The 17,565-nt window shown below is 33.7% G+C and overlaps 2 protein-coding genes across 4 annotated transcripts in view; one reads left to right on the forward strand and one right to left on the reverse strand.

The window, feature by feature from the left end:
* Positions 1-9,815, forward strand: part of LOC117114141 (histone-lysine N-methyltransferase MECOM-like) — a 33,996-nt gene extending 24,181 nt beyond the window's left edge. For all 3 annotated transcript variants that reach the window (XM_033257697.1, XM_033257695.1, XM_033257696.1), the window contains exons 2-5: positions 660-797; positions 2,792-2,894; positions 3,705-3,818; positions 4,401-9,815. In XM_033257697.1, the coding sequence (XP_033113588.1) occupies positions 726-797; positions 2,792-2,894; positions 3,705-3,818; positions 4,401-7,108 (2,997 nt within the window). In that variant the 5' untranslated portion in view covers positions 660-725 and the 3' untranslated portion in view covers positions 7,109-9,815. The remainder of the gene's footprint in view (positions 1-659; positions 798-2,791; positions 2,895-3,704; positions 3,819-4,400) is intronic.
* Positions 9,816-12,746: 2,931 nt separating this feature from the next.
* The window catches only part of LOC117114172 (39S ribosomal protein L20, mitochondrial-like), a 9,902-nt gene continuing 5,083 nt past the window's right edge, over positions 12,747-17,565 (reverse strand). The window contains exons 2-5 of the mRNA XM_033257743.1: positions 17,394-17,504; positions 15,976-16,053; positions 14,337-14,402; positions 12,747-13,219 (exon numbers count right to left, since the gene is read on the reverse strand). Coding sequence (XP_033113634.1) covers positions 13,031-13,219; positions 14,337-14,402; positions 15,976-16,053; positions 17,394-17,504 — 444 coding nt within the window. The 3' untranslated portion in view covers positions 12,747-13,030. The remainder of the gene's footprint in view (positions 13,220-14,336; positions 14,403-15,975; positions 16,054-17,393; positions 17,505-17,565) is intronic.

The following is a 17,565-nucleotide window of genomic DNA, read 5'->3' on the forward strand; positions in this document are numbered from 1 at the left end:
AAACTACATCCTGAGGTGTGAGATCTAATTTAAACTTGTTCAATACATTTTATACTTTGGTTCAGTAGTTAGTTGTTATTCAGTTGGTATAGACTTTGATTCAGTTGCTGTTTATTGATTCAATAATGTAGGCCTTATGGTAACGCTACTATTTAGCAACTTTTGTGTGTGTACAACTGTCCCTAAAAAAGGTTTCTTTTGTTTATTCATATTGTATGTCAATATAATTTAATACTTTTATTATTCAACATGAATTTGTTAATAATGAAACTTGGCCTACTAGTCATGAGATAGAGCATTTCCTTCTCTATGTTTGAAGTATTTAAAAAAAATTATTCTACTGTTAATTTGTTTATCAAATGAATTAAACTGAACTATGATGGGTGTGTTAATAGTGTATTTAGGAGTCTGTTTAATATATTATGTATGTTATTGCAATCTTTAACATTTACTCAAGTACAGTACTAACTGTATGGTATGTTTTATAATAAAAATACACTGTACTCTACATTGAACATTTTGTGCCTTATCAATTGTTTAGTTCTTTCTGTATTCTATGTCAATAAATTTGGACAGATCAAGTCAAACAGCATCATTAAATACAATTATATATTTAAGAACTTGTTTCTAAAGAAATGTTCTTTCATTTGTGCTAACAGATTGTTGACGAACTTGGTAAAGTACGTGGTTGGATTGATGCAAGTGAGCCTGATACGGGTGACTGGATGAAGTACATACGTAGTGCACCGGATCTGGAGGACCAGCAGAACATGATGGCAGTTCAAATGGACCATAAGGTAAAGAAAATTTTACAAAATGTTTTATCTTTTTTTTTATATATATTAGTGGCTACTTTATGTTGCCTTTAGATTAGAATTATGCTTTTATATAGTTATTTATAGCAAGTACATATTGACATGTTGTGCTTACAATTGCAGCTTTAATTTCCCTATTTAACAGTGTATAATATTGTGTTTCCTTGATATATTTTGTAATGTTGTGCATTACTGAATTATAACAATGAAACATGTTGCTTGAATATACTATAGTTAACATAAATTACAATACAAAAGTTCCTAAGTATCTATATACTGGCATGCAAATGTAATCATTTATAATAAGTGCAGAATTGTAGATTACAATTAAATTGAAACTTCATTTTTCAAATACAACTACAAAAATTAAATTTAAAAAAAAATTATTTTTCAAATGTTAAAATACATTTTTTTGCAACTTGTATATATAAAATACATAGGTAAACTATACACAACAGTTTCTTTTTACTCATTCCCTTTTTTCACAAATTTACTGTAATTTACTCATATTGATTTCTTCCGTGTTTTTATATAGTTTTTGCTTTTTTTTAATTTGTATTTGTTTATTTTTATTTAAAAAAATTTAAGATTGAATATATTTTTATAGTTTGAAACTATTACACTACAGTAGTTTTATTCATACTGTAAGACATCTATTACTTGTGAGTCTGATTTGAATACATTTATAAATTTCACAATAACTATTTAAAACACATGAAATGCATTTCAGCGATCTATAAAAAAAATATTACTTTTATTTTAACTTAGTGATGTTGCTGAATTTATGATTATGTTGAGCAATAATTTAATGCCAGAAATATGTTTTATTGCCCAATGCTGACCATCCAAAAATCTATATTGGCTTTCTTTTTTGGAGAAAAGAATTATACTTATAGATGCACCCCAAGTATATGAAAACATTATTGTTCAAGCTTTAATTAATTTATTTATTATATTGACCATGGATTTTACTAGCTCTGTGGTTATCATTTTACTTAACAAACGACAAGGTGTGAGTGACGTTTTGCTATTAACCCTAAAATTTGGCCTAGGCCTAGTACTAAAAAATATCTTGCCCGACAGACGCTGTTGTCAGTGTACTAACACAATTTTGTTTGCCTAATATACTATATTGTTAAAATGTTTGTAACTGAGACAGGCTTAGGCCTACTGCATGAAGCTAGCCTCTGATCTGTTAGCTAGAGCCACATAATAATATACGCCTAGCCCTAACAACAATCTGTATTGTTTATTTATTTTATTTATTCTACATTTAAACTGTGTGAATTTGATTTATTCAACATTGACTCACAATAATTACATTTTAACACATACAAAAGTAAATAAATACTTAAATATTGAAAATATTCATCAGGTTCCCATATAATATGATAGCTAAAGAAAATAAATGTACAGTACTTGTAATGTAATGTTTCAGGTATACTGTATGTATATTTTCTTGGTCCATTAAAAAAGGAAAAAAAAAACCAAATAATTTTAAACAAATACAGATTATACGCTAAGGATAACTTAAACATTCTCTTATACACAGTGTGTTATCTTATTTATTATCTTTCGTGTAACTGTTGTTTAATTGCCAATGCAGATAAATACTAAAAGTCATATATTTTACTGCCTATAGAATAAAAGATAAACATAATTATAAATCATCAAATTCTGCAGTATTTAACATTTTATATTCCAGCATTTTTGTATTGTAATTCATTTATAGTCTTTGGTCCACTGATTATTTCTTAACTAAATAATTGTTTAATTTTGAATAGAAGTTTATTTACCGGTATTCATAGTTTTTTTTTTTTAATTGTAATTTTGATTCAGATATAAATTGAATTAGAGTATTTTGCAATTTTAGCTTTCCAAAAAAAGAGTGATGTATAAGTGTTTGCATGTGGGATGTGATATTTGTTGTCAATGCTTTTTTCCTGATAATATATATACAAATTTTTACTTTGTAGGTTTTCTATAAAGTGGTCCGTCCAATTTCCACCGGTGATGAACTGCTGGTCACCAAAGACACTGTCTTCTCAGAAAAAAGTGAACACCAGCTACCAGAAATTGGTAAGAATATTATTTTTTTAAGTTTCAGATAATGTGGTTTACAATAGTTTTTAAATCCTTACCTGCATAAACTAAGGAAATTATAGCATATAGAATTGACACAGAAATTGAATATGAAAAATTAAAAATGAATGAATATGAAGTTGAATACGTTATGCTTCAAGGCAGCAGTGAAAATGATAAAAAAAAAAGAAAGAGACTGGAACTTAAACGAAAGGCATGCTTTCAGGATCGCTTGCATTTGTACTCTCATTTATGTCCCTATTTTGGTCAAACTTTTGACTAATATTTTTTTAATTTAAAATTATTTTGTGGCATAGTTTAAGTGTATTCAACCATTTGTTTTTTTTGTATCCCAAACCCAGCCAGAACTACCTGAAATCTTGTCTAGGGTCTGCTTACAGTAAATTTGGGTTTTGGGAATTTGCTTAAAAGCATGTCTGATGTTTCAAAATGCCACTTTTAATTATTGAATTTTGATTTTAGCCATGTGGTGTGTGATAGTTTGCAAAAAACCATAGAATTAGGAGCAAGCCGATAGTTAAAAAAAAAAAAAAATTACCAGGTGTACCTAATACCTAAATGTCACTGCTTGAGCAACACATTTATATTTTTCTAACATTATTCAACACATTCCTGAGACCACACCCGCACAAGTTGCTCTTGCAGTATTATACCAATTTTACAATTTGTTTATGTGTGCTGAATATGTAATAAATAAATAAAATCCCATTTAATTATTGGATACAATATTTTGATTTAAATATTAATCCTATTTGGTTTTATTTCTTTTTTTTAAAATATTTTTAGAGGAAAAAGTACACACTTGTGGAGACTGTGACGAATCATTCACTTCAAAGACTGCCCTCAGAGATCATGAACAATATTCATGTCCTAGGAAAGAGTACAGTGACAATGAGAGTGGTAAGCCTATCCTTTTGTTTTCAATGATATTTTAATCTGAAATTCTAAAATTTTGTTTATATTTTTGTGAAGTAAATATACATTGATTGGATAGAAAATTATTTATTTACTATTTTTCATTTAAAAAAAAAATTTTTTTTTTTACTATTTATTCACAAGTCAATTATTGATTTTTGTATTTTACGCATTTATTCAACAAAATAGGTTATGCAGGTTGAGTTGCCCCTCCCACTAAAAAAATTAAAAGTATATCTTCTGTCTGAATCATGTGAATGAAAAAAAATTGTGTTTGCATGGAAGCAACACATCATAGTTGATCTTGATTCATCATTAGAAAATGTTCAACATATTGACAACTCTAAATATACTATAAATGGGCTCTCAACACCAAGTTCACGAACTTGTCTCTCCCCTACACTAAGCGTGTAAACTTAGTTGTTAAAATATTGAGATCTAATTAATTCTGTTGTCATAAGTTATTAGCATCAGCCGATGAAAGTGAAAGTGTTCACTCACTTAAAGTGACTCCCACAAGAAATGAAAATTCTGAGGTTTTTAAAAAAATGTGATCTTCTCTTTCAGAAAAACATTCTCAAGCAGAAAATAGTGATGAGGAAATGGAAAGGACACCCTCTATGGTTTCAGAGGATTATGCAAACTACAACCAATCTGAACTGAACCAGTATGATGAAAGTCGAGAGTTTAAGTGTGACCAGTGTCCCAAGACTTTTAACTGGAAGGCTAATTTAATCCGTCACCAATGTACACACAATTCAGAGCGCCAATATTCCTGTGAAAACTGTAGCAAAGTGTTCACCGACCCAAGTAATTTACAGAGACACATCCGCACACAACACCACGGTGCTAGATGCCACGCCTGCCCCGAGTGCGGCAAAACATTCGCAACAAGCAGTGGTCTAAAACAACACACTCATATACATAGCAGTATAAAACCATTTACATGTGAAGTATGCTTGAAATCATACACCCAATTTTCTAATCTATGCCGACACAAACGAATGCACATAGACTGCCGGACCCGCTTAAAGTGCATGGGATGTGGACAGGTGTTTTCTACTGTTACATCTCTTAATAAACACCGCAGATTCTGCCATGGCCAGCAGCTATTAAACAGTCAGTTAGCTGCTGGTGTTCCTCTTCAACAGAGCCTTCGTGGGGGACATGGACTACTGTCTGGAGGACATCCTATGGTTGGCAGCCTGCCAGCCGGTGCCATGCATCCTGCCAGCATGGCACACATGTGGAATGCCAACATCCATTTACAGCAACAAGCCTTAATGCAAAATAGCTTGCTGGCAGAGAAAGGACTTCCTCCACAGCCATTTATGCTAGGTTACCCACCTCTGTCGAAATCACAACCTACCAGTCCTACAGACAGCAATTTCCAAAAGCCTTTACAGCCCAGACTGCCGCCATCAACAGAGGAATGGCTAAAGCACTACACAACCCCAGCTCCACAAAAAAATTTAGAATCTGGTGACACCAAATCAAAGGAGGACAGTCCAAAAAATGTGAAACATTCAAAATCAGAGAGTGACATTAGTGATGGAAGTGATGTCTCTAATGTGAGTACGCCAGCATCAAGTGAACTTGACTCCACTTCAGGCAGTGATTTGGACAGTGATAGTGATGAGCATGTACAAAGAAAAGCACCAAAACGAGCCTTACATCACTCATCTAAATCTGCCACAAAGACTAGTGATACAGTCCAGGAGGAACAAGCAAAGAGTAGACCAATTTTGTCACCAAGTGAGGGCAGCACAGCAGGAGCTGGATCCAGTGAGCCAATCAAGGCAATTGCTTCTTTTGCAGACAAATATTTTGGTGGCCCTGGTGGTCCAATTTTCATGCCCCACTTACCATTCCCAATCATAAGACCTGGGATACCAATTGATCCTCTCTGGGCCAGATCGATGTTTCTTAACAGGCACACAGCAAATGGTCACTTAAACATAAAACAAGCTGTACCATTTGATCTTTCTCAGAAATCACCAGAGAGTCCAGTAGAAGAGAAAAACTCAGCTGAAGACCAACCACTGGATCTCAGTTTTCCTGTTAAAAAAGCTGAAGAAATAGTGACCAAACCTGGAGAGGAGCCAAGAAAGACACACATTTTTGGGAACTCTAAAGACAACAAAATCTCACCAATCAACCGGCTCATGAGCCTACCATATCCTCGACCAGTAATCATGGACCCCATTTACAGAGTGAATCATCTAGACGGAAGTTCAGCCCCTAAATACCTGCGCATAGATTACCCTCATGAACATGCCAGCCGATCGTCATTTTCACCTATTCGTAAATTTGAGCACTACAATGGTGACAGTGGTTTAATAAAATCTGGTAGCAGTCCACCAAGCCAAGGTTACCCGTTTAAACATGTTATCTATCAAGGACCTTCAAACAAAATGATAGTACGTGGAAAAGATCGTTATACATGTAAATACTGTGGCAAGTTGTTTCCAAGATCAGCAAATCTTACACGTCATCTGCGGACACACACTGGGGAGCAGCCGTACTCATGTAAATACTGCGATCGATCTTTCAGCATTTCCTCCAATCTTCAGCGTCATGTACGCAACATCCACAACAAGGAAAAACCATTCAAGTGTCCATTATGTGATCGTTGCTTTGGTCAGCAGACCAATTTAGATCGTCACCTCAAGAAGCACGAAAACGATAAGACAGATGATAGCATTGTTGTTAGTAGCGAACTTAACGGAAAAGAGGATTCATATTTTGATGAAATTAAAAATTTCATCGGGGAAATGGAAGATGATGAGAATGAAGATGCCAGTCCAGAGAATGGATACAAGGACAGCATTGACCTCAGTCTGAAAATTGATGACACACACGATGCTGATACTTTGGCAAGTGATGTAGATGAAATGATGAGCAGCGAGGAGGACAAAGAATCAAAGGAGGTTGATGTCAGTGTTATGAACATTGAAAGCAAAATGGAAGATTGCTCAGAGGAAGAAGGTTCTGAACAATCGACAGGTGAGAACAGATCCCTTGAAAAGGTGGAACCAATGGAATCGACTACGGGACAGAATGATGTTGTTCTCAATAAGAAAAAGGAGTGGCTAGCTAAATTTGAACCAGAGAGTAAAAAGTTTGGTATCGGTTCAGGAAACAGGGAACTGAAACCAGTGTCACCAACAAATGGAAATGCTATTCATCCACTTCCCCTTGTTATGAGTCTTAGAAAAGGGGAGACACCATATGGAAGTAAACATAACCACCATCAACCAGCGACAGCTGTGTAATTTTTTTTTTATGACTGATATACACAATATCATTTTTATTAATGTTTTTATTATTTGGATTAATTATATATGCCAGTCAGCAACTTTTACCGATGTTTCATTAATGATATTTGTGTAGGCTGTACATTGAAAAGCATTTAATCACATTTTTACCAAATTCGCTTTTTTTTTTTATAGATTAGTCTTTGATTACTTTCAATAATTTTTTTGATACGGAACATTCCAAGAAAATGTTTCTCATGAATAAATTTCATTTTATTTAACAATTCAGCAAAGAAAACATATTTCTTTGTTGATTAAAAACAGTATAACTACCTCTGCTATATAAAAAAAAATAAAGAAACAACAAATGATTTTTTTTTTTTTTATGAAACTACACATTTTGAAACTTTATAGATCTGTTGTTTTGATTGCCGATTCAGTCTTTCGAAAACCATTATCTTTGTTTTTTTGGGGTTTTTTATCTTCATTTTTTTGTTTGGCAATCTTTATTTAACTGGCCGATTTTAACTCCATAATCAAGTCTATTATTTTCTATATTCACTTTTAAACATGCATTCCATTTTCATATACTGTATCTGTCTTATTTTAAATTTAAGGTAACAGATGAAAAGACCATATATTTAAATATTTCTCTTCTTAAGTATGAATATTTCTTAATTATTTTTTTCCCAAGGTAATTAATTTTCCTATTAGACTGAAATTGTAAAAGTATACTCTAGTTCTGTTAATATCAGAATTACAGATTATAATTAAAGTATATGATGTATTATTTTATATTTCTGCCTATCAATCAATTAATAATGAATTTTGATTAGAATATTATTGAATTGTTGATCAGTCAATCAGTTAATGATTAATTGACCAGCAAATTAATCAGTCAACTCATTTACCTTAATATAAGGTAAAAACTTAATGTAAGTGTTATTTTCTTTTTATTTTAATGGCTGAAATATTTTCAATTATGTAAATACATTCACAGTCCAGATTTTGGATATTTTTGTTGGTACTAAAACACATTTTATGTTACCCTGAATTTTTAAAGCTATTTTTAAATTGTCGTAAAGAAAACCACTTGAAGTGGCGTATTTTGTATTATGTTCTAAAGTTTTTCAAATTTGGATTTTCATGTAATTTCTTTCAAATTTAATTTCTTTTTTAATTAGTTGAATTAGAAATATTTTAATTCAAACATTTTGTATTTTCATTATTTTTTGTAGGAAAACTTGTAGAACTATGTAGAAAACTGACACTTAGAGAAATAAGTATGACTTTTTTTATGTAAAAAAAATAATGTTAGCCAAGAGAAAGAAAATGATAGAAAAATTGCAAAAAAAAAAATTAAGAAAGTTTCCAATGTCGGTCATTATATCTCCAATAGAATTAATGTTGTCTAGAACTTTGTTTTAAAACATAAATGAGTCCATGGGGTCAAGTGATAGATGAACTATGCAATGATGTATTTATCGAAAGTTTATTAATTTTGTTAATTAATAATAGCAATCAATTAACTATACCTTTATAATTCTGGTGCCACGTAGGGATTTTTGCGATGTTTGTGCCTTAGATAAATGATACCGGGAATGGGAGAGTGTAAGGTAGTTAAAGACAAAAACTTATTCAGTGGCCATGAAAATTTACAGATATCTGGAGTACCTACAGAATCTAAATTTGGCCAGAGGTTCAAGATTTTTACTTTGGTAGTTATCCTTGCAATAAAGTAGTGCACCGCATATTTGCCTACAGTAAATACCTATCTAGCCAGTAATGTACTTAACATTAAACATTGTTATTTTCATGTAGTGTTAGTTCGTACTGGATCTGACCAATCAGATGAAAAGAAATTTAAATGTTGAGAATGCTAGGTAGTAATGGCGTAAAGATGTAATTACCACACATAGGGTGAGCTTTCAGTGGAAAATAATTGTTAGTAAATGATTTATCAGTGAGCACTAGAAGGAATCAATGTCGTGAACTTTGAAGTTTGATTTTACATTCTTGAGGTGCATCTGATGTATCAGAGTTATTTTCTATCGTATTTACTGTTAGTATTGAGAAATTATTGCCATTGGAAAAAAGCAATTTTTTGTTCATAAAGTATTATTACAGTCATTAGGAGAAAACGTTTTGTTGGTTTGATAACTGCCACAGAACTATTTGTCAATATGTGTCCGTAAACTTGTGACTTATTTAATAAAGACAGGGTTAATATTCGGGATGTACCGATAAATTGTTAAGTGTATTACTTTTGAAAGTTAAAAAAACACTATTTGTACTGTATAGACACTAGGGGTAGATGACCCTAGGGTCAACTGTTCTTTTTTGCAACTCAGCTGTAAAGTAATGATTGAATTCTTAATGTTGTAGCTAATAATGTTATGCATAACCGGTGCCCTAAAACGGTGCATGGAGCCCACCTTTGCACTGCAGTCCATGTCCAGATTTAGGTGTAATTTGTTCTGTATAGGACATAATTATTATATGTATTATCTTTTTTCTGAAATATTACAGTCCAGCACAAATATAAAATAATTCAATGTAAAGATTACTGTACTTATTTTCAAAGGTTTTATTTTCAAAGTGTTAAGAAAATATGATGTTCAACCCAAAATAGAAATTAAAGATTGGTGTTGGATAATGATCTTTTGTGTATAATGACCAGTTATTAAGTGCCAGCCTTTGATGTCAATAAAATTATGTTTCTGAATTTTATTGTTTACATCAATTTTTTTTTCATGTTTTGTATTGACATAGTATCATAAGTCAGTTCATTGGGTGTTTCTATTGAAAATCAAGTTAGAAACCATTGATGGACCATGTCGCAACTGCATTTCGACTTGCGTGGAACTGTTTCTAGTTTGAATTGAAGATATTTACAGAGGTGTAACAGCTATGAGCTCCCACAGGCGAAAATCAGGGGCACTGAACCTTAAGGGTCTAGGATAATAATAAACATATTTTTCCCAGAACCATGGCAGAAATCAGCCATGCAGAGCCCTTTAATGAGCAGAACGTGTAAAACAGTCATCAATATATGCCCTTAAAATGTCATAAAGGACCCAAACACTGGGGCCCTAAGCGACGCGCATCCCCAAAATACGGCCAGATGAAGCCTTACCAGTGGCCTCAGTCCTCTTTGTTACGCCACGCCTCGATTTTTAATTGGGTTTGGGTTCAAATTCCAGTACAGTATTTGTTTACAGTGAAAAGAATTCATGTTTCGATACGAATGTTGGTCAAGGGTACAGTAAGCAAAATTTTCTGAGCATATTCACAGATTCAAAGTTAAGACGAATTTGCTGACATGAGACCACTGCTCTGAAAACTCCTACCCTAGAGGGTCCAGGTAATTTTAACCCCCTTCCCAGGAAAATTTTGCCTAGATCCCCTTTGCCATTTTGGGTAGTATTCTTACAACCAGAAATTTGTTGAATCTGCTTTTTGAGAATTCAATTCTGGCCGTCAAAGCTAAACACACGAACTATTGTAGATGATGAGTAAGAGAGCGACAAACATTTAGAAATGTAGACATATATTTATGCGCAAGATTTACGTACTGTACTTAGCGTGAGACAAATCCTGAATGCTTGAGACTTTGTAGGTCTAGCAATTTGTTTATATTGAAAAGTTTGGACAGGCATTTAATCCATCTATTGTGGTTAAATGAGAGGCACCACGGTACCGTACTCGCGCGAATAAGCGCCCGGGCGCTTAAAATATTTTTTTGCACTTTCTGAGGGGCGCTTATTTAAACGGGGCGCTTATGAAAACAGAGTGGAAATTGAGGGGGCGCTTATGGAAATAGATGAAAATCGAGGGGTTCTTATGGGAAATTATTAAATTCAAGAGGCACTTTTTGAATGAAAAGGACATTACGAATGGTGGTTAGGCGGAAAAGATAATCCTTCAGAGAACATGGCTCATGACAAGAATGCGTGAATATTTACATAGGCCTAACAGTAAAATAGCAGATGCAATTAGTGGTGGTGGGTAGTGGTTAGCTTGTTGGCCATCGGCCGATTGAGATTAGCAGGATGGCAGGATCATTGTATTTTTTCTTGAAAACTCAGATGAAAATATGCTAAAGGTCGGGAAAAGAAAAAGAGGAGTAGGACTAGGCATAGACAAATATGTAAAAAAGAGTAAAGTTGGAAATATACTGTCTGTCCAGGGATCGGAGCTCTCATCTGTCCAAGAGAAATATCCTCATTTTGATATTGACCTAGGAAGAATGTGTTTTCACTCTACAGCTCATAAATCATGCCAACAACCACAGTCCCAGGATTGATTGGATTATTGACTTGCTAACAAGAAAATCTTATATTATTCAAATTAGAAGGGGGCACTTACTCAAACGGGGCGTTTAAAGAAATTTTCACGTTAGGAGGAGCGCTTATTCAAACGGGGCGCTTATTCGCGCGAGTACGGTATTCTTAAACTTTAGCATGCAAGGGACCATAGGGATGTGTTTTAGCATAATTATTATAGTGCAGTACAGTACAGTAGTTTATTATCTTAAAGTACTCTCGGAACTGGTCGTAGGGACAAGACATGGTCCTATAGGTCCTTGATTTGACCTTTGCAATGCCTGTGAGGGGAGGGGTGTCTAAGGGAGAAGGAGGATAGCTAACTATTCTTAAAATTTACTTCAAGGGCCACCGACCCTTAGGGGCCCATTCAGTGCCCCTACACATAGGGTCTAGTAGGCCCTTGCTGTTTAGCACCCCAATCCAAAAGGGCTTGTTGATACATAACAGCATAATGTGTCACTGACATCGACTGTAGGACATATATCACATTAATCCAGTGAGGCTGGGTTGCCAGCTGGCCATGACTCCCCCTACATTTGTAAACATTGTTTAAAAGTGGAGATAAATTATTCAAATTTTAAGTCTGAATGAGTGCCATTTTCATTTTTTTTTGAGTGCCATAATCATAATTTGCTTTGCAACTCCCAGTATAGAATAGACTATAGGTCCTAGATTAGAACTTTGCGACACTCATGAATGGAGGGGTGTCTAAGGGAGGGGGAGCATAGGAAGTCAATAAATTTGTCGAGGAACACTGCTTTCAAAAAGCATCTTTACCATTTGAGTGCCATTTCCAAGCCTGTTCTTAAAATCTGCTCACCTCAGCCCCAAACCCTCAGCCACAAACATAGTGGGGCTGAAGTGGGTGTGAAATACCTATTGGGGATCCGCCCCTGTGATTCATTTTTGAGCTTTACTAAGAGACTAAATATACATTTTATGGGAGACGTTTTAGTTTATCTAGTAATAGCATCATTCTTGTCGCACATGTTTGCATGCTTCTTCTCCACCTTTGATTCTATTTTACACATCATCGATTTTTGCATTTCATGTTATGATTTTGAATGTTTTATGGGTCAGTGTGTGATTATTTAAATAAGACACAAGTTTGGAAGACAGTTTTACACTTTCGCCTATCCTCACCAGCCCCTGCTGATTCCATTTCATTATATTTCAGTTAAATCTCAAAAAAAAAAAAAAAAAAATGTTCAATTAAAAAGTGTACTTTGTAATTCAATTCCGAACAAAGTAACTATATAAATACTTGGAAGAATTTCATCCAGTTTTTAGTTGAATTAATATACAAAAACACTACAAAGTAAACAATCTATTCAGATTAGACCTTTTTTATTGTTTCAATTGCATATTTAAAGATTGTTGTGGTGTCTTCGAAAATAATACCCATCTCATTGGGTGTGAACACAGTCATGGTGTCCTGTTAATGATTGTCTCTATAAGAAACTGGTTTACAAACCCAGGGCATGTCCTAATAGGAAGGCACTGTACACTGAATGTCCTCTTCTTTACATACATTCTTCAAATGAAGCAAGTGTTCATGTCATGATCATACAAACATGTGTTTTACCACCAAAATATCCATATTCATGCACCTTCATACTGGTGTGCCATCAGCTAGCTGCTTGCCTCCTCCTAATACAGAACCTTTGACTTCTAGGCTTTGCAGACCTTCAGACAGTAAGTCTTCTTGGGTGTTTAAGCGATGGATCAGAACATCCGGATTATTTTTCAGCTGTTGTATTAATGTTTCCTCTTGTTTTTCTTTCGCTAACTCAACTAAACTCTGTAAAGTATAGAGCAAATTATAACAAAGCATTTCTGTATGTTCATATGATTATTTTGCCTTATTCAAAAAATGAAATTGGGTTTTTGTTCAATTTTAGACTTGAATATCGACAGGCCAAATCAATCACTCCTTGCAAAAACATTAATTTTCAGCTATTAATACAGGCAGCATGGTATAAAGTGGTAGAAGAATAATTTAAATCCGACATTTCTGTTAAAAAGTTACTTGAGTTTAAACATACAGCTATTTAAAGAACTGTATTTGAGAAATCAGCAAAGTTTATGATTCAGCAATTTTTCCGGCAGAGACCATCACCAAAAAAATTGGAAAATATTACAAATACTGTAGAGGTTGATGTATAAAATATTGATGTGAAATAAAATTAAGACTGGTTTGGCTAGTCTTTCCCACGTATAAAGTCTTAAGTAACTCTAGTCCAGCAAAAGCAACATCTATCAACCTGGCCAATGAACAAGAGATTAATTTAAAGACCCAATACACGATTGTATAGCAATTGATTTTACTGTGTCAAGGTTAGTATGATTTAGTAATAATAAAACTGTAATATTTATTTTATTTACATACAGTATATATATGCCTAATCGATCAGAGATCGTCATAGATGTTGTACATTAAGCTTTCTAGTTGATAACAATTATCAATAATTTTCTAGTTTTAGTTGAAGTGTTTTTTTTTTTTTTGTGAAGAATACAGGGTTTAGCTGATATCTGGTAAAAATGTCAGAACTCTTGAGCAGTCCACGAATTGGATTGGCTAAGATGATGATTATATAACAACAAACTAGGCCGGGTGTTAGCCAACATAAAGCTCATCTATAATTTCACCAGCTATCCCTTGGCACTGATTTTTATTTAGTTTATGTTACATTATTGATTATGAATCCATGTGCCTAAACATGGTCATGATGACATCACACGATGCCCATAAATAGGCACATCATAACTATATATGGACATACAACAGATTTTTTGTCTGGACAGGACTTCAGAATAGCACTCGGTGTCAGCCAATTCACTTGGTTATTTTCAGTTAGGTTTAATACAACTGTTTTTTTTTTTTTCTTGCAGTACTGGTTCCTAGCTTGTTTTCTTACCTGAAAGGACCTAGGCTCAAATATGGCGAGGTTTGATAACATCTTACGATCAATTCGAATGTTGCACTACAAAAAAAAAAAAAAAAAAAAGTTAATTTTTGTATGCTTTTTAAACGGTCAGACATGGATGTGGTACTGCATTATGAATGTGAGGTAAAAGATGATATTGTTGGTGAAATAGAATGCATCTGTGGAGGGTATGTAATATTACTGTCAATGAAAGATGTTGAAGCTGACAAAAGAAAAAAAAAAAACGATAATTTAACTAGAATTACTTCTTTTATGCTACACACAAAGCATGGTGTAATTTTACTTGGGTATGTTATTGGTGATGTGGAATTAATATATGAAGTCTTTGGGGTTTGAAAATCAACTACTGTATATTGATTGTGTGTTCAGAATGGCCTTATACCTGGAGTGTTTTGTTGGTACATAACTGTTTATACCTATGAATGACTTAATACTAGGCCTAGGATTTTTACTGTGTGGTTTTTCTAAGCCTAAGAAGCTGCCCTGGCCTAGGATTTATTTGTAGGCCTGGGCATAGTTGTTGGGCACGAGCACTTAAATGTCCTGTATGTAGCTGAAACGTAAGTAGCACTAGGCCTGGCCTTTTAATATTTAGGTTTATTTAGGTCTGGAATGTTGGACAGGCCTAGAGAGGACTAGAAAATAGTTGACAACCAGATTTTGCGTTGGAGCTGAGAGGAAAAACAAGACAGTTGTATTAATAATATTGGATGGAATATGAATTAGATTGTTATTATTATTATATTATTATATTATTATTATTATTAATTATTATTATTATTTTACCATTCCTTGAGTTGGAACATTGTGATTAATGTGTAGTGTAATACATTCTGTAAATCGCTAATAAAACACATGCAAAGTTTTTAAGAACATTTATAATTAAACTGTTGTAAAGGAGATCACCAATGCATTATGTTTTGGTTTGTTTTTCCTTTTTATACTGTACAATCCCTACTAGTATAGTATTTACTGGTAGGCGTATGTATTTTATGCAAGATATTTTTATGATCTGATGTGAATGCACCACTGAGACAAGTATCACTGACATAAAAGCATACATTCAAATGATTAAACAAATTAATTACTGAAAATGATGGTGATACCAAATGACAGTGCTAGTGATTATATAGTACAGTACAGTGTTAGCGATGATAAGATGATGATAGTGAAGGATATGATGAAGTTTAGGTTTGCCTTGCATGCCACAGGAGATGATTGTGAATGTAGTCGTGATGTTTTGTAAAATTTTGTTCTGATTTTAATTGAAGATATGCTTGCACTGATGTTGATGCAATCAAATTTGCAAAAGATATTTGCTTCTTTATTATTATTTGTGATGATCTTATGATAAGGGTGGTAATGGCAATGTCTATGAAGATGATGAAGTTGATTATGATAATGATGATGAAACAATAATTATCATCATCAAGAACAGTGTAAAACTCTGTCCTGAATATAAAATTTTCATTAACAAAAAAGATTTATGCCCATATATAGTCATGATATGCCTATATATGGACATGATGTGATGTCATCATGAGGATATTTAGGCACGTCCCACGGTTTTGTCAAATCTGAGAGTCGGAATAGGGTTTGCAGGACTCACCCTAGAAATATTTGCCATGAATGATGAATATCTCATACCGTGCTCTCGGGCTGCAGCGCTGATACGCATATTCCAAAGCTAAAAAGACAATGTACACAAAATGTTAACTGTAACTGTCAATTTTACAATAAGGAATAAGAACATTATATTGTACCGCAACTTTTGCCAAGGATACAAGGCGCTGGCGATGTTTTTATTATTACCTGTGGTCATTGGATCCATAATTAGCAAACCAGCACAAAGTGCAACCTCCTCCACTCCCTGGGGAGTATTCATAGTTGTTCTTGCAATTTAATGCCGATACAGACTAGTACATTTAATGCCACATCAACCAGGTACCCATTTATATTCCTGGGTGGAGAGAGATAAACGCAGCAAAGGTTCCTCCAAGTTGACTGAAGTGCAACTACTGTGCCGACTGCTCCCACAGCAGAAGTGCACGTAACCATTTCAAAAAAGTATATTCTGATTTAAATAAGATTTCTGAACTTGTTTATTATTACTGTATTTTCCTGTGTGTTGATAACCATGGTAACTGAGTTCAAGGCATTAAATCCTTAAAAATCACCTTAATTTGCGATTTATCACCCCTCAAACTGATCAAGCCTCGCACTTTACCTCAGCGCCCCCAATCAGTACCCCCATTTCAAGACTCCAAGATTCGGCACTGCTTCAGGGAGACAGTTGATACAGTAGTAAAATGTATTTATTTTCACTATATTAAAAGAAGGTAGCATCAAACTGTATTTGACAAAAAAACTGTTGTAGTATGCACGTGTGTATGGTCATCTTATGACCATATTTAGGCATGTCAAACCTTTGTGTCATATAAAATTTGATAGTCTGAAAGTGGCTTTACAGCACAAAGCGAGCTTGAAAAGGCCCTCTATCGAAGGTACAGTGTAATTTAAAAAAAAACTACAATAATACAAACAAATACTGTAAGTGATAAACAAGAAAAAAAACATGTAAATATCATAAATTTGAATGCGATGGGTTAGTGTCCGGAAGATTGTAATTGTTGGTAGCAGGAAAAACACGCAGTAGATCGCACAACTCAACTTGGAATGCCTGGGAGACTATTTCTGGGCATGCAGATAATTTTTTTGTTTACACAAATATGGTAATACATTTATACAATACTAATCTTTTGTACTGTACTTTTCTATTCAATTACATGGTGACCAATTTTTGTGTTTGCTTACTGTAGCTCATTCCAAACATATTCCTTTTACCTGAAATTGAGAATAGCCAATTTATGAAATGAATAAATGGACAAATTGACCTGTCTAGATTAAAACTATTTCCTATATGAACATGTTTTCTGTCGGACATAAGAAATTTCATTTTTGTAAGAGCAATAAGATCAATTAATAATTAGCAATAATCAGCAATTAAAGTCAAATAAAATATCCCACCTCACGAATTGATCTTTTCTTGACTTTACGGCTTCTAAAACTGAATTGCCATGCTCGTTGCACTGCCCTCACTGCCACACGATAACAATTTCGCCTTCTTCCATAGAAATGCTGCAGAAAAATAGACAGATACTGGTAATGTATAAATTAGTTCCTAAGCATTAGCCTACTA

The sequence above is a fragment of the Anneissia japonica genome, unplaced genomic scaffold (genome assembly GCF_011630105.1).
Source record: "Anneissia japonica isolate Jap-2015-1 unplaced genomic scaffold, ASM1163010v1 scaffold287840_len1291095_cov163, whole genome shotgun sequence".
NCBI lineage: Eukaryota > Metazoa > Echinodermata > Crinoidea > Comatulida > Comatulidae > Anneissia > Anneissia japonica.